At 46.8% G+C, this 24,848-nt stretch overlaps 1 protein-coding gene across 6 annotated transcripts in view; it reads left to right on the forward strand.

Annotated features, from left to right (window-relative positions):
* Positions 1-24,848, forward strand: part of LOC119167714 (uncharacterized) — a 537,665-nt gene that overhangs the window by 470,752 nt on the left and 42,065 nt on the right. For 4 of the 6 annotated variants that reach the window (XM_075865823.1, XM_037419242.2, XM_075865826.1 and 1 more), the window contains one exon: positions 7,856-7,940. The exons of the other annotated variants lie outside the window; for them this stretch is intronic. In XM_075865823.1, the coding sequence (XP_075721938.1) occupies positions 7,856-7,891 (36 nt within the window). In that variant the 3' untranslated portion in view covers positions 7,892-7,940. The remainder of the gene's footprint in view (positions 1-7,855; positions 7,941-24,848) is intronic. 6 annotated transcript variants of the gene reach the window in all.

Raw genomic sequence — 24,848 nt, forward strand, 5'->3', positions numbered from 1 at the left:
CCTATCCAAGGGGTCAGCACTTTTTTCAGCATTCTGGCAAGCTCCCTGCTCATAATGGAATTGTCTGCGCCGGTGTCTGCCAAAGCATTAGTTTTGTAGCCGTCTATAAGTACAAAAAAATTAGAACTGACGTTATCATTTCTGCAGGTAGTCTCGTGTGGCCCCGCCACCGTGGTCTAGTGGCTAAGGTACTCGGCTGCTGACCCGCAGGTCGCGGGATCGAATCCCGGTTGTGGCGGCTGCGTATTCGATGGAGGCGTAAATGTTGTAGGCCCGTGAACTCAGATTTGGGTGCACGTTAAAGAACTCCAGGTGGTTGAAATTTTCGGAGCCAGCCTCCACGGCGTCTCTCATAATCATATGGTGGTTTTGGGACGTTAAACCCCATGAATCAATCAAGGTAGTCTCGTGTCCATCATCATATTCCAGAATCAGCACCGGAGTTGTTTTCTTGCATTGGCAGCAGTTTTACCTCCACAGGTCGCTGATTCTAGTTTTCTTGAAGCGGGCTTTGGGGAAGTATCCTTGGAGAGTTTTAATATGGGTGCCGGCTCAGTGAACGAGACCTCAGTGGCGCTTTCGGCTGAGACTGATGCTACTGCGAGAAGCGAGTACCTTAACATGTTGACAAGTACTTCTCGATTTGAAAAGGTCGTTCCCTATTCCTCGGACAAGCAGCATTTATAGGAAAACCTTGAACTCCTGCTCGGCTATATTCACATATCTGATACAGATGGCCAGCTTCACCGGAGTGATAACAGAGCGGGATTTGATCAGGGGTGCGCCAAATGTGAGCTTTCCGCATCCTCATCTCTGGTGACGATGGCGCGAATCATGGTTTCAGCAGATCGGTGGTTACTGTAGCAAAATAGGGTCCAGGGGAGATGAAAGAAGGTCCAGGGTCGCCTCTCAGCACCACGGCGTACGAGGCTGCGGGCTGCATCGGAACCGACGCTTGAATCTGCTGTGCTTATGGCTGCTGCCCTCATGAACAACTTTCGCCTGCAACGAGACCATTGAGGGGTTGCTATTGGGCTTCTGGAGCTCTTCTTGAACCGCAGATCAAATGAGCTTTCATAACACGTTGATGCCATTTCCGAAGACTGATGACACCACGTCTACAGATGCGACATCCGCATTCCGATTGTAGCGCCTCACTGGCTGTTGCAGAGTCTTTTTGACCGCTGTTGCCTTGGTGCGAATTTCGGCGACGTTCCGCGGGGGGGCATCAGAGCAAACCAGCGAAAATCTCCTGCTTACACCACGAATCAAGTGCCGAAGTTTCTGCTCCTCGCCCCATATTTTGGTCAGACAAGCGAAATAAGCGACGCATGTCTTCGGCATACATTACGACGCTTTTATTGTTGCACTGATTTCTTGCTTGCAAGGCAACTTCAGCTCTTTTTTTGCAGTCCGTGCCCGGGTACGCGGTCATGTCATGACCGAATGGCACATTCATGGTTTTAGAACCACATTCCTGTGCTGTCCTGCAAAGTGACAAAAAAACAAAACACAGCGGAGCGTTTATTCTTCTGTCCGTTCGTTGCAGTTAGCAATGCGCTCAAAACCCTCCAGCCAATCCATGACGTCTTCGTGAGGATCCCCATAAAAAGGGTCTGGCATCCGTGGCTCATCGACAAACGTTCGTGGCAGCAACTGGAGGTGAACCGACATGCGTGGCAGCGGTTGGGGGCGCTATTTTGGTGCTCTCACCAGAGACAGCTAGAGACACTCTAGGCTTCGGTGGCAGGAGAAACTCTGGTGGCTCATTACGTGGACGACGGCTGGCGCACTGATGGATTGGCGTGAGCTAGGTTGATTTGAGTGGTCGTGGCTCCGGGCTGCTTCCTCGAAGTCCAACTGGGTTTGGGATCATTACCCAGCACCTCCATTAGAATCGTAACGCACAATTCAGATGGTGTAAAAATATTTATTGGAGCTAACGTGTGCCCGAGAATTTAAAAAAAATGTAGCAGCGTTCCTTCAGGCGATTCGCAAAAGGAATCAATCTCTGGGAAGCCTTCGAGCTGTGCACCACTTCTTTTTCATCAAAATCCTGTGCTGAGGAGGCGCGTTGTCACGGCCTTTTCTTGTTATTATCGGGCCATTAGTCTCTTGGGGGGCGCACGAACTAGCGCGCGTGGTTTGAATACCGGGTCTGTCTTGCATCAGTATTAAAAGTGATTTCTTGGAAATTGCATAAAATGGTTGTGATTAAAGGTTTTTAAAAACGATAGTCTTTCTTGGGGACCTTCGACGCAAAAATTTTGGTCTGTCTGTCTGTGTACATTTGTCTGTTTGTCCACTCTTCACAACGCCAGGTACTTAATATAGTTAACTCTATCCACAGTGCCCACCAATGTTGCTCAAGATTTAGCATTCATACTTGTGCAATTGTGAATTAAAAAGGAATTATTGGGCATGTCTGTGGCACCACAACAAAACGTATATATTGTGCATGTGCGTCTTTTTCTATAAAAAGCATACCTAAGTGATTTTAAGAACCCGTAGCGCTTATCACGCTGCGCTGACCATGTAACGCTTGCACGAAAAGGCGAGTGTTTCTAACGCTTTGCTAAGATGAGACGGTGGTGGCACCTACTCGTCCCTTTGCGTTCTACACCTTATCATCTCTGAGACAGGCGCGCACACCCGTCTCAGAGCAACTCACTTCATTTTACAAGAAAACTGCCAAATGGCGCTCATGTCTACGTGTGACGTAACTTGATGCGCCGTTAGCCTCCCCTGCATGCTCGGGGTACTCTAACGCAGCGCCTCCACAATACCATTCACCGATTTCCTTGCACAGAACATCAATGTTTTGTTCACTCTCTCCACACCCAAGACTATCGTCTTTCGACGACATTTGCAGACTAACATGCAGATACGGGGCCAACTTTTTACTTTGTTTTCTTTGTGATAAAATATGTGTTAAGAAAAGTTTATGCACGATGAGCCTATTTCCATGTATTTCTATGTATCACATAGAAATGATATTAAAAATTGAAAAAAAGTCCGTGAGGTCATCTCTCATACTTGTCTATGCTAAATGATTTTTTCCTTCCGTAGTTCATAAATAGAATGACTTGGATGCTTGTGTTGATCTTTCCCCCTGATGCTTATTATTCCTCACAACAAGACGGGGGCTATGAATGTGCTGGCACTGCTGCGTGAACATACTTGAGTGTTTTTGAACTCCACAACTGTGTGATGTTTTTTTACCCACCCTGCAATGATCCCTTTGATAAGATAATTTTTCATTCCGGCACCCTGGGGCATCGATAGTACACTGATATAGATTATATAAATACACGCACATGACTAGCCAGTCGGTGTAGAACCCTGCCAACGTACGTGTGTGTGATTCCCTCTAGCGCCTGGCATGGCCCAGGACTTCGCTGATTATTACGAGTAGCGAACGAGGTCAACTGACAAACGGGACAGGCACAGCATAGTCATACATAGTCATGCCTGTCGTCGGGAAGCTGGATTCATTTGACACGAGTACATCGGAGTGGGCGGAACACCGTGAGCGAGCCAAGCTGTACTTTATCGCGAACTACATCCCATTGGACAAGCACACAGCTGTATTTTTGACACGCTGCGGTCCAGAAACTTATTCTCTGCTACGAGGCTTCCTAGCACTAAGCAGGACTGACCGAAATTTTCGCCACACTTGGCAAGCTCTATGCCCCTCGTGTATCGGAAGTAATGGCAAGTTTCAAGTTTTTCTCGAGGCATCGAAAAGAGTGGGAAGACTGTAGGCTCGTTAAAAAATTTTGCTGAAGACTGCAATTTTACAATATTTTGGGAGTGCATGCTGCTTGGCCAGATAGTCAGCAAAATCCATGACGTAACCATGCAAACACAGCTGCTTGAAACGATGTGTTTAACCTTTTAAACTTGAAGGACACTGTCGTAGCTATGGAGGCTGCGTGTAAAGATTCACGTGCATTGAGTTGTCACCAGGCATAGCTACTATCTGACAAAGCTCCGAAGCAATTGAATGTTGCCGCCTCAGGGAAAAATGATAGCTGCTGCTTTCGTTCCAGGGGAGGTCATTCTTCGCATTGGTGTAGACACGGCAGCACGATCTGTCACAACTGCCGCCAAACAGGGCACCTTGCAACAGTTTGCAGAATTCAGCCGGGGAGTGGAAATTTTGACCGGAGCTAGTCTAATCAAAGCCGGTCTAGCCACGTGAACAACCGGGGTGATTTGCCTGCCTCTGCTGAAGAGCCTGAAGTTTTTGAGCTGTGGATGCTTCACACACCTAGTTCGGAGCCAATTTACATTGTGGCTGAAGTTAATGGCGTAGTGCTCGATATGGAGTTGGACACCAGCGCTACTGTCCAGCATCGATGACGGCTTGCCGGGCTTTTCCTGTCGGTGTTGTTGGAATCATCGAGTGTGCAGCGAAGAACTATTTTCGGTGAAAAGAAGCGTGTCTAGTGAAAGCTGGAGGCTGGTCAAAATTGTTGACGAGGAGCGCCAGCTACTACTATTTGTCATGAAAGGGGCGTGTCCTACACTTTTGGACGAAGCTGGATGAAGGCCTTCAAGCTAAGCATCGCTCAGTAGGAGGGAATTGACGTCGTGACGTCTACAGAAAACCTGGTAGGCCAGTATTGCAGAGTTTTTTCAGAGCAGCTTGGCACGTTTCACGGCCTTGCAGCTTCTGTATCCATACAAAATGATTGATTGATATGTGGGGTTTAACGTCCCAAAACCACTATATGATTATGAGAGACGCCGTAGTGGAGGACTCCGGAAATTTAGACCACCTGGGGTTCTTTAACGTGCACCCAAATCTGAGCACACGGGCCTACAACACTTCCGCCTCCATCGAAAATGCAGCCGCGGCAGCCGGGAATCGAACCTGCGCCCTGCGGGTCAGCAGCCGAGTACCTTAGCCACTAGAACACCGCGGCGAGGCATACAAAATGGTGTGAAGCCACGTTTCGTCAAGGCAATCCAATACCACTTGCATTTCATCATCGGGTTTTTGAAGAATCACGGAGGAGGGAACAAAAACGCATTAACAAAGCGGTGAAAACTTCTCAGTGTTCCGCACCCATTGTTCCTGCATTAAAGCGTGACGGCTGGGTTCGGGGAGAGGGTGGGGGTGTTGGCGGCGATTTTAAGACTACCATAAACATGGTGACAGTGGTCGAGTCCTTTCCTAGGATTGAGGAGCTTTCTGCGCGACTTACAGGGAGCAAGACGTTCACAAAGCTTGACTTGCCAGACGCCTACCAGCAAATGCCACTCGATGAGGAGTGCCAAGAGCTAGTTACCATTATCACTCCAAGGAGGTTATATTGACTCACAAGGCTGCTATTCGAGGTTTAATCAGCTCCGGCTATGTTTCAGCAAGAGATGCAAAATATTTTGCATGATCTTAATCATATCGAAGTGTACTTTGACAATATTCTGGTCATGGGAACCAGTGACAAAGAGCATTGGGAAAATTTGGGCCAAGTGGTAGAAGCGCATACTCAAGCGGCAGACCCACGGCTTGTTCATTGTTCAGGATTGGCGTCGACGTCTTCCTTTCGACTTGGGCTGAATTCACGGCTCGACGGTGGAGTCCAGTACATAAAAGAGGCTGCACCTCTACCAGATGTCATGGGGTCGTCACGGAGACAAAGGGATCAGACTCGGTACTAAGATGAAACTGTTTATTCAGCTGAACATGTGGCAAGGAAACTGCAAGTAAGATTACAACAATACACGGGTGCTGATAGTGGCGAATAGAGCGTCGGCCATCGATCAACTGACTAGCGGCGAAGTGCTGCGACATTTGTACACGTGTCGTAGAATATTCTAGCATTATCGCTGGCGGCCACATAGGTTCCAGATTAATCTGTAATGGTCGTGGACTGGGTATTGTCTTTACGATATAATCTACTACAATCCCGAAGCTTCTCGAACACTGCAGCCGCGGTTTACACTGAGAATTACGTACAATCTAACGGGGTGATAACAAAACTTGAGGAAGGAACGTGGCAGTATGAATTCTGGTGACTTCACACAGCAGTCAAGCTAGTTGCAATGAAGTCAGACACCAACACTTCTATAAAGACCTCTTGTACATCACAAAAACATTCAAAATAGCCGTTTATGCATTATCAACGAAGCCTTGGTGCCGTGCAGTCGTGGAAACGTCACAATACCTTGCACGAGCACCTGTCCCGAAGCTCGTATGGTGTTTTCATGACAGGGTACAGTAGGAACTAAAGCTAGGGTTATGAAATATGCTGCAATTACTTGTTCAAGGTGCAATCACACTTAACATTACATTGTCTAGCCTCTTGAGGGCATGGCTTTAGGAGAATTCCAGCTTATCTATACACATCTATGCACCAGCTTCATACAGGATACAACATCAGAGGCTGGATAGGTAGGGTGATCTAGTAGTTCAAAAAAAAGCATGGCAAGCACAGAATTTTCATTTTAGAAACTTAGCGTACTCTACTTATCTGCTGGTGTACATCCAAGTGGCATAATTCCAATCAGCACAACAGTACTTGCATTGGGGCATGCACCCAAGCTGGCTGAAAATTTTCTGCACATTTCACAGCCAGCTCTTGCTAGTTACTTGCAGTACCAGTCGGTTGAATTCTTTGATCAGTCTGAGTGAACATTTTCATGCAGTTTACACTAGAACTGTATTAAAAAGCTGATTTCAGCAAATGCCATGCACAAAAAATTGCTTCAGTACTCACCACCCAAAATGTTCGCAATGGTCTCCTATAATAAAACATTGGTTTCTCTCTACATAGTGCTCAAATTAAAAGCTTCTCACTCAGAAGGTTTTTACTTCTTCTTACTTAATACACTCAAATCTTGCTACACTCAAATAAAAAAAATAGTGCATTCAGTAAAACAGATAGCTGAGCGAGTTGGTATGTTTCTATGATATAACTTTTTTAGCACTCGTCTGTCTCTTTCTTGTCCTGTATTTTGTGCGCACTAAAGAAGTTATACCAAGAGTGCATTTACTTGTCATTAAGGCTATATGCAAGTATCATAAAGAAAAGTAAATTTTAGGATAAGGAAGATTTTGCTCTATGTGGAGTGTGTGCAAATGCTGAGTAAGTTGCAAGAGCTGCTTGTCATGTCAAAGTTATGACTTGACAACTAGGTTATGAGCCTGTCTGCATTGACTTGATTTGTCTGGTTGATGATGGCTGTATGTTAGCGTGACAGGCGCATGCTCTTTGGTGGTGAAACATTGATGTGTCAGCAGGCAGTCTAAACTATGAAGCCCAGTGTTGTCAATACCTGCTAACATAGCATGAGTGTACGCATCATATTTCAGAAGCTTTGCTTGTTTTAGCCCAAGTGTCGTGCCTGGAAAATGTGTTTGCATGCTATATAGAGAATTTTCAAGTAACTTAAGCTTGAACAACCTGGTTGACTAATTGTTTTGGCACAGTGCCTGTGTTGTATTATTTTGTAGATTGATTACCATTAGTAGAAACAGCAGTCTGTAGAAAGTCGTGCATCTCTTTTTTGTTCCACTTGGGAAGCAGGTATGTTGTACTGTTCCTTCTTCATTTCTTTTTCTTTCTGCTCATTATTGGACAAGCACATCTACGGTGTGCAGCAGTTTGGTTTTTGCATTGGTCTCTTCTTTTTTGCCTTGTCATTATTTTGTAGATTGATTAGCATTAGTAGAAACAGCAGTCTGTAGAAAGTTGTGCATCTCTTTTTTGTTCCACTTGTGAAGCAGGTATGTTGTACTGTTCCTTCTTCATTTCTTTTTCTTTCTGCTCATTATTGGACAAGCACATCTACGGTGTGCAGCAGTTTGGTTTTTGCATTGGTCTCTTCTTTTTTGCCTTGTCAGTTACGGCTGAAATTTTGGAAGAAGAGCAAAAAATGAAGCGCCGTGGGATGATGCCAGCTGTCTGTGCGCCCCCATGTCGGCTGATGTTAGTACCATATCTTTCCTACATCCCCGTCCCACGCTGTGTGAACTTGGCAACACTGGGCTGCAGCTTTGCGCTTTGGCTGGTTTGAGGGTGTGCTGCTTGTGGTGGCAGTTTGAATGCTAATTTGCACTGGTTTTTTTGTTAGTGTTTGTAACACCGGTGGCTTTGGTTGTGCACTTAGTGTACATATGCGTGTGCGTGTGTGACATCGAACAATGGCAGTAGTGTCTGTTATTGCTTTGTTTGGGTCAATGAAAACAGTTTAAAACTGGCACTGTTGTTGGCTTTTTAACTACCTTTTACGAGTTGAAAATGTCTTGATGCATAATTGACGTGTTCACATCTATGTAATCTAAAAATATGCTGTTACTATTAAAATGATGTCTTAGCTGATGTCATTGAGCAAGTTTCGATAGACAATCAGAATTAGATGCATAAGAAAAATTTTTAATTTATGTGTTTGTGTGGCACTGTTCAGGTACACAGTGATGCTGCTGTAAGGACTACACTTGCCATTGTATCAAATTGTAAAATTTTGAGTTGTCAATGACAGTGAGCTTATCAGAGTACAAAACATACTTCTAATTCTATGTTCTGCTTAGTTTGCATGTCTTGGTGCGTCATGAATGGTACCAAATTTGGCAGGTTTTTACTCTAAGAAGGGACTAAATAACAAAAGAAAGGAGTTCTTTTTTGAGCTCCCATGTCAAGGTGGCATTAACTCTTTCCTATTAAAAATAACATACAGTAATTTTAAGAGAGGGCACATTCAAGAACCCAGCTAGTGTATATCTGCGACCATGTCATGCCTAGTTATCATTTTCAGCTTAATGCAGCATAAGTGCCAAAGTTAATCAATCTTTCTGCAGCGGGACGGCTTTCTGCATCTGAGGCGTGCAAGGGCTTGTTGCCCTTTTATACGAACTGTTCCCCTGATTCTTTGCATGCAACGCACACTTAGTTGATTTCAGAACTTGAGGTTTCACCATCCGCCCATCATCATTTTACTGCTCTCTTACAATGGGCTACAATATATATGTGGTCAAATTAAAGTTCCCTGTTAAAAAGTTTACCAAAGAAAATGGGATTCGTTGCTGCCGCCAAGCACTTCAGCGTTACGTTAAATGTGTGACCATCAGCGTGATCACTACAGTTGAAAGCAAAAGAGTGCGCACTTGCTGATGGAAGTTTCCTGCCGTTAAAGAAGGCCTTTGCAGTATGTGCGAACACTTATCGTATTTACTCGATTCTAAGCACCCCCTTTTTTCACGATTGTGATGTTAAAAGTTAGGGGGGTGCTTAGATTCGAAAAATGACCGCACAGCCCTACCCCCTTTTGCAACAGCATATCAACAGGGTTAATGCGAGAAATTGCATTTTAATAATAATGAAAAAAAAAACTAAAAGAAAAATAGGTTCACACAGTGAACCCACCACTTGTGTATGAGGTCAGTCACTATCACTGCCGCTCAAGTTCGTTGCACTATTCGAGCCGCCACTCTATGTGTCTCTCAGCAGATCATCTTCGATGCTGTCCAAGTTGTGTGTGATGCAACTTTTCTTGAACGACGTTGCGACAACGTTTGCTTTGATTTGTTTCCACGCATCCGAAATCCATGTTGCCATGGTGGACGGGGATGCTGTCTGCAACTTTCCCATCGGCGTTTTTTTCAGTCGGGGGTTCGGGATCCACTCTTCGTACTCCTGTCGAAGGAGGGCCTTGAACGGCTTGTTTACCGAGACGTCCAGGGGTTGTAGCACTGGTGTCATTCCTCTTAGAATCACGAGCAAGTCGCAGTTGCTCTTTAGGAGCTTGGTCTTCACATCCGGGGTGAGGTGGCCACGAAACGCGTCTAGGACAAGCATGGACCGCGTACCTGCAGCTCCCCCAAGCAGTGCCTCAGGACACCGCTGCCACAAACCCGGATCTAATCTTCCATTAGTTCGGCTGTCATCCATCCTTTCTCATGGACTCAGACGATGACATCCTTCAGAAATCACTCATTTTTAAGCATGTTTTTCCTCTTCAAAGATACCTAGGGTGGAAGCTTGGGGCTGTCAGCTGTAATGCACAACATGACTGTGACACGCTGCTTCTCATAACCCTGTCGTCTTCACCCTCACTTCCTGGGCTCCTATCTCGTTAACGATGCTTGCTCTCGGCATATAGAAAGAAAGGGCCTCTCATCAGCGTAGCCGATTTGGCCAAAGTTGTAGCTGTTTAGTCTGCGAAGATCCAGCGCACGTTGCTGAAAAGCAACGAGTTTGTTATCACTAGGCAGCTTTTGGCATATCGTGGTCCGGCGTTTCGAAGAAAATCCATTTCCTCGCATCATGCACTACGCCCAGCCACAACTAGCACGAAACATGGCGCGGGAAATCTCCATTCTCTTCGCGATCTCTATTGCCTTCGTCTGAAGGGCATCGGCAGTGACAGCGAAGCCCCTGCTTTTTTCGCTGCGAACAAACTCGCAGATTTTCTCTTCGAGTTGGGGGTGTCGGCGCGGTCCCGTGAATTTCTTGCGGGTCATTCTAGAATATCTCGTGCCGCTGCTTCCTCCACTTGATGACACAGGCTCGGTCCACGCCGAATTCTGTATCATCACTGCGGTTGCCATTGTCCTCGGCAAACGCTATCGCAGCTTGCTTGAAGTTCAAGTTGTAGGATGCCCTCTTTGCACTCATTTTGCCTCATTTCAGGGCTATCGAAAAACTGACAAAGAAACGTGCTGCGCATGCCAACTCCCCAGAACCACCTGCCCAGACTTGCAGATTGTATTGGCTGCCGACTCTTGTTCCGCGACCTCTTGTGTGTGTCGCGATCCCGGTTGTGGCAGCTGCATTTCCGATGAAAATGGAAATGTTGTAGGCCCGTGTGTTCAGGTTTCGGTGCACGTTAAAGAACCCCTAGTGGTCGAAATTTTCGGAGCTCTCCACTACGGCGTCTCTTATAATTATATAGTGGTTTTGGGACGTTAAACCCTACATATCTATCAATCAATCTCTTGTGTAAACCTAGCAACATACGACATGGCGGCTTCCGAAATCAGCGACGATAGGGCGCGCTTAGCCGCCCTGACTGCGTCGCGTTCGCAGAAAAGAAAAAAAAAAGAGGGATGCTTAGATTCGCAAGCCAACTTTTTTTTCCAAAATATTTATAGTGACATAGAAGGGAGGTAGCTTAGACTCGGGGGTGCTTAGAATCACGTAAATACGGCAAGTCCCTCCGGTATTGCTATGCCATATGGGACCTAGTTTCTCCAACCAAGAAAATTGGGCACGTTAAGACGCTCAACTGAACTGAGGAGAATGCGCTTTTGAAGGGTCGTTTCAGTGGCTGCGACAAATTCCCAGTTAGACCTCTCGATTAGTGATTCTGACTAGACGGCATGTGGCTGCATCCTGACTGGTTAAATTACATGCTAATTCTGTTTAATAAACAAGTGCTTTTCATTTGAGTTCCAATTCTTTTTATTTTGAATGTTTATAATGCATGCGTTAGCACTATTGCACATTATCACATATGTGTTCACGAAATCCCTGCGTAAGCTGCATTGCCGCTCGAAAAACTGTTGTTAAAAGGACAAAAATATTACATCGACGTTTATTGTTGAAATAGTGGTTTAGAAACCTCGTAGTGTTACTTGTGTGCCAATGAAAGGGCTTATTTTAAAATAAAATCACGTTTTAGTGGTCTGCATCGGGTTAGCGCACTTCAAATTACCCGCCTTAATGGAACGCCTGATGTCACTGTTGCCGTGCACAACATTGCCCGGCTTTATTGCGTGACTGCCGACACTATACACTCGTTATAACGAAACCAGATATAACAAAATATCGTTTGTAATGAAATAAATGAAAAATAGTGTTCAAAACTTATTTCTATGTAAGATGCAAGTTTGTTATAACAAGGTTACTATGTAGTAACAGCAGAGAGAAAGTAGGGGGAGCCACAGCAGCAACCACGACCATTGAACAATTTTTAGCCATGACCTTCAATATTGCAGGCGTGCTTGGTTCAACTGGGTCCCGCTAGATGGCCCGACCTGTCCAGTTTAACCACGCGAAAACTGAATTTTTGAACCGCTCGCACCATTCAGCGGTCTTTTTTTCATGAATCAAACAGAAACAAACAAGGAGCATTTTATTACTTCTCTTGATGCAAGGAAGGTCTTTTATTTAGTGCAGCTAGATCGATTACTAGTGAATAATTGTGGGCAGTTTGTCTGACATCATCGGGATCATTTTAAGAATGTCCTACTGCAGCGCATGTATTTTTGTGCACTTAACTTAAAGGGCTTCGAACCCCCTCCGATATTTCCCCAAACATTTCAAGTAAACAAGTGCATTGTGTGCAGGATCCTGTTGCGATCAACGATGCCACACGCCGCAGCGCTACAAGTACCGGGCGCGCCGTAATTTCGAAAAAACAATACCTTCTCCTTTCCAGTCTTCGTCATTCTCGCCACTGACATGTGTGACATCACCAGTGAAACTTGATGACGCCACTACTCTCGATGCTGGCGATTGGCCAGCTCGAGTCTAGTGGCTAAGATACCCAGCTGCTGACCTGCAGGTCGCGGGATCGAATCCCGGCTGTGGCGGCTGCATTTTCGATGGAGGCCGAAATGTTGTAGGCTCATGTGCTCAGACTTGGGTGCTCGTTAAAAAACCCCAGGTGGTCAAAATTTCCAGAGTCCTCTACTACGGCATCTCTCATAATCATATAGTGGTTTTGGGTCGTTAAACCCCACAAATCAATCAATTCGCCTAATGACAATTTACGACTTCCGGTCACTCTGCAAACAGCTGTTCGCGCGCACCTTGCTGTTCTTGGTCGTGTTGGCGCTTGCGTATCGACGTCTGCGGCCCATAACACAATTGCCAAGTCGCTCGCGTAGGGGCACTGGTCGGCACGACAGCAACAGCGGTTAGTCAATGATCAGTGCACCCAGGTGGCACACAGAACACAGTTGACGGCGAGCTGGAGAGTCGGAGTGGCGGATCGCGGCAACCGGAAGTAGAGAGGGTTTCTCTAACAGCGCGTCAGCAATAGCGTATGCCATGCGAGATGAAGAGGGACACTCAGCTGACTCAGCAAGGAGGGGCCAAGCGGTTATGGAAGAGGGTAGTGTAGGGAAGAAAGAAGGAAGCGATCATCCCGCTTCGATAATTAAAGATGTGTAACTCCGCTATTACAGCACTGCTTCGAAAAATTCTGACGGCTATGTGCTTGTTGTTAACTCGAGCACAACTTCCTCACCTCAACTAAATTTCGACCGCTGCGTCGTTTAGGGGCCTTTTAAGGGCCATTTACCTTCTCGGTTAGTACATCGCTGCTGTTGATAACTCAGACCTCATTAAAACAAAGTTGCATCTGACAGCAAAATATGTTTGTTATAAAGATATAATTCCAACACCATATTTATTGCATAAGCATTTTTAAATTACTTTGTTGTATCAAGGTTTGAGTGTATTGTAATTTTAGATGTCATACCTTCAGCTTTCACTCTGGCATAAATTGTTATTCCATTGCTAACCGTTATTAAACACCGATTTATGAACAAGTGACCTAACTCGTATCTGAGAATATGATAATCAGGGTCGTTCAGCTTCTCTCTCAAGCTTGCCAACATTGCAAGTATATTTCAGCAGACATGCCTATAATGCAAGTGTGTAATTGAAAAGTGGCATGGTACTCTCACTTACTAAAAGAAGAGTCCTTCAGTGCTTTTTTGGTCTTGGAATTCCTCTGTAACGCAATGTGGGGAGCTTGCTATGTTGCCACAGCTGCCACCGGGCGGTGCTAGGAGCTTGCAGGGGGCATTGAGGAGAGCTTTGCAGCGAAGGGAGAGCTGGGGATTTCAGAAATTTAGCAGAATCAGTGCTCAGTTTGCCTCGTCTTTGCAAATTTTCGCGACTTACAACTGCGAAAATTGCATGCAAGGAAATAGATAGGATATGTGAGCGACGATGCCCAAGGCATGCTGTGTAGTAGGTTGTCACTTCGACAACAGGTGTACAAATTAAAAGGTGTCGTTCAGTTCTTCTAGGGATGGCAACGAGATGGATGAATGTACGCTGGTGAGTGTCTTTTGGAGGTCATGTCGTTACTCTGCCGGTCATAACAGGCTTGAAGAAACATATCTAACGAGCATGTCATGCTCACTAGGTGTGTTTTGTGATTCCATTTGTCTGCAGATGGTATGACTTCAGTCTGTGTCTCGTTTCAAACAAGTGCAAGATGTCGGCTATGACCTTAGAAAGATATGGCCACAGTCTGGCGTGTAGCTCCATGTTTCAATATCACGTCGTGTATGAGGTAGTCGGCAGCTTGTTGGAAGAACTCGTGTTATGGCTTAGCACATGATGCAGTCTGTGGCCACAGCTATCTGCCTTGTTCTAAAGGAAGACCAGGGGAAAGGGCCAAGTAGGTTTAAGCCGACGCAGAAGAATGGTTTTGATGGAATATCAAGTAGTTGAAGGCATCCGGCGGGAAGCGATTATTCTGTTTTGCGAGGCTGACATTTCACACGAGCCTCAACGCATATTCTAACTAAGCATACAAGCCCTAGCCAAAAGAAGCCTCAGCGGGTCTGGTCGCAAGTTTGTGACACACCAAGGTAGGAAGGTCATGAAGTTAGCGTATAACTGCCACACGAAGGTGTTTCAGAATGACAAGCAGGAGCGCTGGTTCATCTGGGTAAAAATTTTGGTGTATAGTACATCATCGTGTAAGACGAATGAGTGATGGGACTGGTCGGAAGATGGTGATCCAAAGCATTCACTGACAGCACGCAAGGTTGTGTCACGGCGTTGCTCGTCACCGATGCGGGTCAGTTGCAAAGCAGAAAAGATGCAGATGTAGATGTCGGGGACCAGGCTCGATTCATCGACTGGTTGGCGGTATAGGCAGTCTGCGTCCTGATGTAGGGGTCCCGACTTTTACGTCATTGTGTAGGTATATTCATCCTGTCGCCGAGACCAGTGCTCAAGCCAGCCAGTAGGTTCCTTCAGTGACGAAAGCCAGTATAGCGCATAGTGGTCCGTTGTTACAGTGTAATTCGTCTCATATAAGTATGGGCAGAACTTCGAGACAGCCCAAACAAGAGCAAGATGTGTAAAATATGTGGCCAACTGGACAGTCAACACGGACTTGAGAACTCAGACAGACATTTATTAGCGTTCTCATGAGCTCAGAACGTAAAAAGATGGCTTCCTCTTCTCCTTCAAACAAGCTCACGAGCTCTCTGGCACGGTGGCGCCGAACTCATCATTTTTAGGCTGAACGCAGAGACATTCATGCTCTGTAATAGAACAGGAGCGCTCAGCAGTTGTGAGGAGGCGGCTAGTGTCAGCGATAACTCGGTTGTGCTCCAGTGGCTTTGGGATAGGACGGCTCTGATCCCGTAACCACTAGCATCGGTGCTGACTTCTGTCATAGTGGATGAGTCGATGTGAATAGGTGGAGTCTGATGAGGTGAGAAAAAGCAGCAGCTTGAGCAGAACCCCACGTAAAAATCATGCCTTTTTTTCTGACTGGGGTACAGGAAAACTCATGACTGCATAATTTTCTCCGGGTCCGACTGCACACCTCGTGCATCAACAAGGTGGCCCAACACTGTAATTTGCCAGCGGCTGAAGTTACATTTCCACAAGTTTAATTGAAGGCCAACAGTGGAAAAGATGTCGAGAATAGCGTACAAACACTAAAAGTGGGTCTCAAATGTAGTAGAAAATACAAGGACATCATCCAGGTAACAAAGGCATGTTGACCATTTGAACTCTTGTAGCAGAGAGTCCATCATACGCTCTAATGTGGCTGGGGCGTTGCATAGCCCAGGCCGCATAACCTAGAACTGATATAGGGAACCAAAGCTCAAGTTTGTGAAGCGACGAGAGCGCCACGCCTGGCTCTGGCGGCAAGCTTCAGAGATTTTGACATTAAGCGTGGCGTAAAGCACAGGCAATTCAGTGTATTTCGCCAAAGCGGTAGCGCGTATGACATGCACACAACGCATTCTGCAGTCGTTGCGGGGAACTTGGCCACTGTGGAGTCAGCTTGGCGTGCTAAAATGAGAAGCTCGCTGTGCGAAGTTGCCTGTCCAGGATGAAAAAAGCGACCTCAAGGAAGCATCTGCGAGGTCCAAAGTATTGTTGTGTTGTGAGCTGCCACAACAATGCTAACACCCAAGGGACGCTCTTCACGTGTAAAGCTGTATCGGTTTCCCTGTCATGACCAAACACTGAGCCGTGTTTGTGAAAAATAGGTAGAGCAATTATCACATGAGAGCCGGAAAAAACTAGGCGAGCACATCAACTTGGCTTGCAGTGCTTAAAGCTTGGCTTGCTGCCTCGCGTCGAAGTCGGCGGGTCATGCTCCCGTGGCACAGAGGACACGACTCTGAAACTTCTCTGGCATTTTAATGCCATGACTGTATAAGTTTAGTCTTTATGTATTTTTTAGCACACCACAATTCTTCTTATATCAGAGTACATGGCTGCCACTGCTAGATACCACACCAAAACAACAATTGTATGATTTTCATAAACCTCAGCGCAGTACACCGATATATCTATTGCCTCGAGGCATACATCTCGAGACTTGCCTCCAGGCGTACATCTTAAACGCTATTGTCACGGACCTGAGAAATGCATTTTGCAATGACTCTGCCGTTCTTGTCTTCTATAGTCTGCTTTACATCATGAACGCGACTAACGAGCTTTACTCTTTTTGTTAGATTTGCTTTTCAAGATTTGCTTTTCAGAAGTGCTTATCAAGCTCCAATATCTTTCTGAAACCGCACTGCGGGCTTTACATTGCAAGGTGACTCAATCACACTGTGCGTGCTCTGCACGAGCATGTAAGCGAGTGGCAGCGTGTTGGCGGAAAAAGAAAAGGCACGGTATACATCAGAGATTTCTACTTTTATACCAGAGATGGCATTTCCTGTCCAGATTCGCAGCGCCGCCATGCGTTTCTTTGGCTCTCTATAGGCCATCGTGAATTATAAACGCAGTCTTTTTTTGGTCTTTCTTGTCGACCGGAATCTGCCAAAGCCGGAATGTAGGTCTATTGAATAAAAGTATCGAACACTGTGAAGACAATCGAGAGCGTCATCAATGCGAAGCAAAGGGTAAATGCCCTTTTTCGTGATCCGATTCAGAGGGTCGTAATCAATGCCTAAGTCCCACTTGTCGATCTTTCGTTTTTAACGAGCACAACGGGAGACACCAGAGGGCATAAGGAGGGTTCATAATCTCTTTGGCTGGTATCTTGTCAAGTTCTTGCTGCCCCGCCGTGGTGGTCTAGTGGCCAAGGTACTCGGCTGTTGACCCGCAGGTAGCGGGATCGAATACCAGCTGCGGCGGCTGTATTTCAATGGAGGCGGGAATGTTGTAGGCCCACGTTCTCAGATTTGGGTGCACGTTGAAGAACCCCAGGTGGTCGAAATTTCCACAGCCCTTCACTACAGCATCTCTCATAATTGTATGGTGGTTTTGGGACGTTAAACCCCACATATCAATCAATGTAAACTTCTTGCTGAATTACCTTTTGCTCAGCGGCAGACACCCCGCATGGTAGGCAGTGAATGGGAAGAGCATCACCCGTGTTATTGCAGGGCTTTACGAGCGAAGTCTGGCCGAGTGCACGGCTGTCAATGTCGAATATGCCCCGGTATATGCCGCAGCTGATTTCTCAGGTTTGATGTCAGGGGGAATCATGGAGCGTAAGGCCGCATCAAGGTATGTGGCGTCGCGTGAGTTACATGGAAAATTGGAACATACGTCTGCTGCAACGCTGGTGATGTGGTCGTCTATGAACAGTCGCAGCAGGACACTGAGATTCCTTGAGATAGCACTTGCTTCATAAAACCGAAGTTGGTAACAGGTAGATATGTTTGCTTAGGGGCCATAGTTATGACGGAATATGGCACAGTGATGTTGTGTACCAGCAGAAGATCAGAAATAGGAGTTACGAGATATAATCACCATTGTGGGATGTAGAGTCGCTGAAGGATGGATCCCAACATAAAATCTAACGGTCGTTTGTTAACGTAGTAGCCCCAGCGAAGCAAGCATGCCGTCGCTGGGCTCTAAAGGTTAGGGAAACCATCATGGAACCAAGCTTTGGCAGCTTGGGTTATATAGCTAGCAGTGGTGACGTAAGCATCCGGTGAAATTGCTGTGGCACTGTCTTTTATCAGAAGCATGTTGCAGCAAGTGGTCTTGTCATGCCCGGTTAATCAGTGATGAAAGGGAGGCTGCACAGGTCTGTGCGTAGTGGTCACCGCGCTGTCAACCACAGGAGAGAATGTGGCCAATTCAAGGAATGTAAGAGCTTTAGCTAGTATGCGGATGAATTCAGGGGGCACAGAGGCTCTTAAGAAGCTTGAGGTGAAAACTCTGAAAGAGAAAAAGTTCTACGCAGAGAGTGCCGGTGGAACAGTCAATCAAGGCAGAATGTGTCGATAGGAAGTCCATCCTGAAGAGAAAATCGTGAGGGCAATTTCGGAACATGAGCGGCACACATTTCAGTGACAGCCACAGTTCCACCATCTGCGACACGGAGGGCATTAGTTGCAGCAGGCGTGAGGGCATTTTTGAGTTGGAGACACAGATGAGCACTCATTATGGACCCTTGAGCTCCAGTATCGACTAACGCCGTCAAAGAAAGATTGTCCACACATACACTCAAACCTCATTATAACAAAGTCGTACCTGCCACAAAAATACTTAGTTATATTCAAAAATTCGTTGCAAATATATATTTGCAGCATTGTATCTATGGCAGAGCTATTCTTCATTTACAGTCAAGCCCACATATAACGACCCCACTTAGAACGAACTTTCGCTTAAAACGAACAATATCCGCGTGACCGTGAAAATATACATTAATTCAATGGCACAAAATCGTACTTACAACGAACGTCTCTGAGCGCCACTGATCGGTTACAGCAAACGGAGTCAGCGGTCTGCCGACTTCCCGGGCAACCGATTTCGACCACCGATCAGGCGTTGGCGAGGTGCCCATACATTCTTATTGTTAAACGCTGACCCTGCCTTCGCGCCCCTGTAGTTGTCGCTCTCCCCGAACGCTTTTGTTACGCACCCCTCCATCCTTTGTCCCCCCGCTACTCTGAGCATTCCGCATCACCAGACAAGGCCCGTGTTTTCACACTTCCACCGCTCTTTTGAAGACCGGTCGGCTATCTACCCCATTTTCTATCGCTGGTACTGTCGTTGACGTTGCCGGCATGGGGTGACGAGACCATTTGCCAACATCGTCGGCCACCGACTGTATCCGATAGTCTGCGTCTAGTGCACGCGTGTACGCTACCCGACAGACTCTGATAATTTGTGATTCGTTTCGTGTTTAGGATTGTTCTCGCTCACTTCGCACTCGACTTAGCATGCCTTCTACGCGCGTGCGGAAGCGCGAAAACGGCTGTTAATTTGTGCGGAACGAATCGCAAAATAGCGAAGTTCATAAAGCCACGCAAACGCGCCGCCGCAACAAAATGATTTTTTTACCACGGCCGCCGATTCTTCTAACATTGCCGCGTGCACCGATTCAGGCGGCCTTGCACTCTTTCCAAGTTTTTCTACGTGCGAGTTTCGTGGACCTTTCAAGCAAGCTACCCAACCTGCCACCTTCCCGTGTGTTTTGGTTTTCGAGGTCGCCCTCCTGCCGCATCCTTCCTTCTCTTTATTGCAACTCCTTGCCCTTCTCTCGCAAGTCTGCTCTCCTCTCTTGATCACAACCTTTTCGCCCGTCTCCACCGCTCTGTGACGCTTGCCACGCTGGCTCGAATTAGTTTCCTTTTCTGACTGGAAACGGGCTCAGAGCTGTTCCATGCGTTCTGGCATGTGTGTCGCATGTGCGCGCCTTGCTCGCTCTTGGTGTGCGTGTGTGGTCATGATGGCCGACGGGAGGACTGGCAAGCTTTTTTTTTTCCTGCCGCTCAAAAAAAAGCCAAAAGTGTGACCGCTCTGCTTGAGCGTAATCCGCGCGTTAAATGCCGTGTTGCAGAGCGCTTGCTCTAGCTGTTGACCTCCTGGCAGCCAACTTGCTGCTTCGGGCGTCTTGGTATTCAGCTGTGGAGATGGTGATTATTTTCGTGGGTGGCAGTGATGGCTACATGCGCGCGAATCTGTTTTCGCGAGGCCGACTTCGTCGAGCTCGGGCTTGATGCCGAGCCTGAAGCTTCCAAACAGGACCACTGCGGCGGCGATTTGTGGCAGTGCGTCGTCGACTCCGACCTGGGAGAGCGGGTGGGACATCTGTTGCGATGGTTTAATTATGGCCGATGGTGATGCCGACACTGTGGAACCGTGCACGGATTAGGGCATTCTGAATGAAGTACGTGGCGAGAGCGATTTGAAGGAATCGGATTGCGAGAACAACGAAACTTTGGAGTCAGTGCTTCATGCAGCTTATGCCATGTGCCTTGGCGAACGAGCACCTTGCCATTTTAAATGAACTCGAGACCGCCCTTATCGCTTCTTCTATTCGAAACACGTGCATCACGGACTTCTTGGGGCATAAAAAGTTTGTGTTTTCACTCAACTTTTTTTAAAAGCTGTGTTTCATTTACTACAAACACCGGGATACAGCGAACGGATGCTGCGTCACGCTCAGGTTCGTTATAAGTGGGCTCGACTGTACTTTGTTATAAGGAATAATTCGTTATATCTAGGCTTGCTATACCGAGGTTTGGTTGTACACCAGTGAAGTTCTTATTACTAGGCTGCGTCATCGGAGGATTTGGGTCAGGTGCAATCGATAGAACTACCTCGAGGAGCTACCTCGAGGAACTACCTCGAGGAGCTACCTCGAGGAACTACCTCGAGGAACTGCGCGATTTAGTTTTCTGTCCTAGAGGATGCATAGTCGGCTGGCGACAGATAGCGGTGTGGTTGGGGCAATGGGGAACGGCGGCGTTGAGGTGACAGTAATTGGGCGGTGCGTCGAAAAAAAGGTACACACGACTGGGTGAATACAGACTGGGGTCTGAGTATAGGCGAAGAACAGAGTAAAATTGGCCCTAAAGTGGGGGCAAATTTGGCCCGGTTCAAGTGTAGCAGCAGTAGCGGGAGACATAGGCAACTTTGTGGCAGCGGAAGCAGATCGATTTGTCTTCTGCAGTTCTCCATTCGGTCGGATTGCGAGATCTGGGCATAAGATAAGTGCCTTAGCTTGGTGCATTCATTGGCATCGGTCTGGAGTCGGGTTGGTTGAAGGAGCAGGCAACAGTACAACCAAGGTTTGCAATTTCTTGCCTCACGACGGCTTAAGAAACTGAGATCGCCGGAGGTGTTTGGACGGTGTCATGCTCAAGTATAAGAGGATGAAACGGCGCCAGACTTGCCGCCTCAACCTCCCATCAAACGATACGTGTCACGTTCTTCTGCAAGGGTGGTATGGCACCCAGATCGGTGCAGGTAGTTTTGAAAGCAGTGTTTTGTAGTTGCGAAACTTGAAGCAAACTGTGACGACTTTTCGCCATATCGAAGTGACGGCATTCCTTAATGATGATATCAGCGGTAGTGATGTTGGGGTAGACAAGCAAGTTGAAAGCGTCATTCGTGATACTCTTGAGTATGTGAACGACCTTGTCACTCTCGATCATTTGTTCGTTCACTTTCCGGCACAATGCGAGCACATCTTGTATGTACGAGACATACGACTCGGTTGAGGACTGCACACGAGTGGCAAGTTCTTTTTGCATGGTCATTTGGCGACCCGATGGGTCCGCAAAGATGTCGCAAAAGGGCTCTTTGAAGATGTCCCAGTTGGTGATTTGGTATCACGATTGTCGAACAATACACGCAGGGTGTCATTTAAGTAAAAGATTACGTTGGTAAGCATTATAGTTGGGTACTATTGGTGGGTCTGGCTAACATGCTTGTACATGTGGAGCCATTACAAGTGGAGAATGTACTGTGATCACCGGGGTGGGATATCATAAGGTATGTAGTGACTTGTGCCCCAGGTGGAGAAGGGGAACGGGTTGGCGTCATTTGAAGCCATGTCTAGAAACTAAAACATGTGGCCACTGCGAAGTTTCGTGGTGAGGACAAGGAACGGTCCTCCTCCACCAGATTTTATGTGAGCGAAGAGACATCAGATTGGCGAGGCTGTAGATGAAATATAATGTAACTAGCAGTTGCGGCGGGACTGACTGATCAGCGACCGTGCGAAGATAGCCTTTCGGCCTCTTCGTCAGACACACACACGGCTAGCCACAGAAAATGTCAATATGGATACATGTAGCAGTATGCATTGAATTGACCAATTACATAGAACTATGAACTTGATGGCTGCTAGTGTTCTCTCAGTTTTACACATTTTGAGTAATTTGCCCTATGCTACGTTTTTTACCTTCTGATTGAATTGGAATTTCCACAGAGCTTTATTTTATTTAATCAAGTCTATTCATCAGGAAATTTTATGCATCACACGGTGCAAACGTAGTCCATCTACACACTCTAAAAAACACTAGTTGTGATTTGTGAAGGTACTGCCATACGTGAGTGCCGTCACGACGCTGCGCATTGTCAAGTGCAACACTCTTTCGCTCATGCAATATTGTTCATGTAACATGTACTTGTCAAAGTTACAAATAGGAAATGAAGAGAACATGGTTACTAGCTTGTTAAGGCTAGGCTGTAGACCCTAGAGATCAGTGTGTTTTGATGCAGTACACAGATGTTACTTAGCGAAGGGTTTGTCATTCCCCATTTCAAGTGTTGCCACAGTGCTGTATGATAGGTCGGAGCGGAGTGAAGTTAGCTTTAGAAACTGTAAACACAGGAATCTAATGCTTTCCTTTGTTATAATGCGGTCTTATTAATTTCCTGTGGCATAAATGGTCTGATTGTAAACAGCACGATCAGCGCTGACTCTACTCTTGCTGCATAGACTTACTCCACGGTTGTGAACAGCGGTAGGCACTGTCGATATATGTAAGCTTGTTGTAGAGACGTCAAGGGAATGACATACCCATAGAGTTAGTTAATGGGGACAAAAATTGGACGCGATGATGGATTCTGTCTATAATTGTAAAAATATTGGAATATTACTATTTTACTTATATAAAAAGTTTTAATTATCTTTTAATGTCAAATAACTTTTGCGAACCAATAACAACTGATATATATTGTGATGACGCGAGATTGACGAGCACACAAAGCGCCTCAAAGAAATACGATTTATCGATCCTAAGAAACAGACTGCAACGACTTCTTCGTCTTTTGCCCTCGGCCAAGGACACTCGCGCTGCTTCGTTGTCCTCACCACTGGCACATACGCGCGGTATTATTCCCCCTTTAAAAAAAAAACATCGTCCCGATGTTAAACGTTTGAGAAGCAAGTCGAAACCAAAACTGCACAGTTAGTCGCTGAAAGTAAGGCTTCATTCGAAGCACGTAGACAATTTCTGGTGAATGTGTGCGCCGCTTTGAACACTGCACGCTGTCCGGAACAACCTCATAGTTGACGTCACTGATGCGTCTCAGAACCTTGTAGGGTCCGAAGTATCTTCGCAATAGCTTTTCGGAGAGCCCACGCTGACGAATAGGTGTCCAGACCCATACTTTGTCGTCCACGTTGTATATGACGGGTCTGTGCCCGAGGTTGTAATGTTTGGCATCGTCATCTTGCTGTTTGGTGATTCGCAACCTGGCAAGTTGTCTGGCTTCTTCTGCTAGCTGGGTAAACTCTTCGACGTCCGGCTCATTGCCATCATTTTCATGAGGGAGCATTGCGTCTAATGTTGTCGTAACCTCGCGTCCGTAAAGGAGACTAAAGGGTGTCTTCCGAGTGGTCTTTTGATGAGCCGTGATGTATGCGAACGTGACGTAGGGCAAAATGATGTCCCAGTTCTTGTGCTCTACATCTACGTACATGCTGATCATGTCAGCCAGGGCCTTGTTGAGGCATTCGGTGAGCCCGTTGGTCTGGGGATGATACGCCGTTGTCTTGCTGTGAGCTGTACCACTTAGTCGGAAAATGTTGTCCAAAAGCTCGGCCATAAACGCAGTACCTCTGTCGGTGATGACTATTGCGGGAGCACCGTGTCTTAAGACGATGGCTTCGATGAAAAATTGCGCCGCTTCAGCTGTCGTTGCCCGTAGCAGAGCGCCTGTCTTCGCGTATCGGGTCAGGTAATCCGTGGCTACGATTATCCACCTGTTTCCAGTGGCAGACTTTGGGAAGGGGCCCAGAAAATCCATGCCGATTTGTGCAAACGGTGTCGCCGGCACTCGGACAGGCTGCAGCAGGCCAGCTGGTTTGATTGCGGTGCTGGCAATCTTGACATGCCTGCACGTAAGTTTTGACAACTTCGGCAAGTCTTGGCCAGTAATAGTTCTGCCTTATCCTCGCCAATGTTCTTGCGTAACCCAAGTGACCAGCGGTAGGTTCGTCGTGACAGGCTTGCAGTACCTCACGGCGAAGCGAAGAAGGAACGACGAGCAAGTAGCTGCTGCCGGTGGGTGAAAAGTTCCTCTTATAAAGGACGTCATTTCGCAAGCAGTACGACAGCGGCCCTCTTGCAAATAACTTCGAAACGCTATTCGTTCGCCCTTGTAGGTAATCTATAAGTGGTAGCAGCTCAGCATCGCCACGCTGCTGTTGAGAAAAGGCGGCAGTGTCCACAATTCCGAGAAAGGCCGTGTCGTCATCGTCGTTGTCCGGGGATGCCGTCTCAACAGGAGACCGAGAAAGACAGTTGGCATCGGTGTGTCGTTTTCCCGACTTGTAGGCAACAGTGAAGTCAAATTCTTGGAGCCGAAGACTCCATCGTGCAAGGCGGCCAGACGGATCTTTCAAGTTGACTAACCAACAGAGAGAGTGGTGATCGCTGATAACGGTGAATGGGCGGCTGTATAAATAAGGACGAA

This window comes from Rhipicephalus microplus, chromosome 6 (assembly GCF_043290135.1).
Source record: "Rhipicephalus microplus isolate Deutch F79 chromosome 6, USDA_Rmic, whole genome shotgun sequence".
NCBI lineage: Eukaryota > Metazoa > Arthropoda > Arachnida > Ixodida > Ixodidae > Rhipicephalus > Rhipicephalus microplus.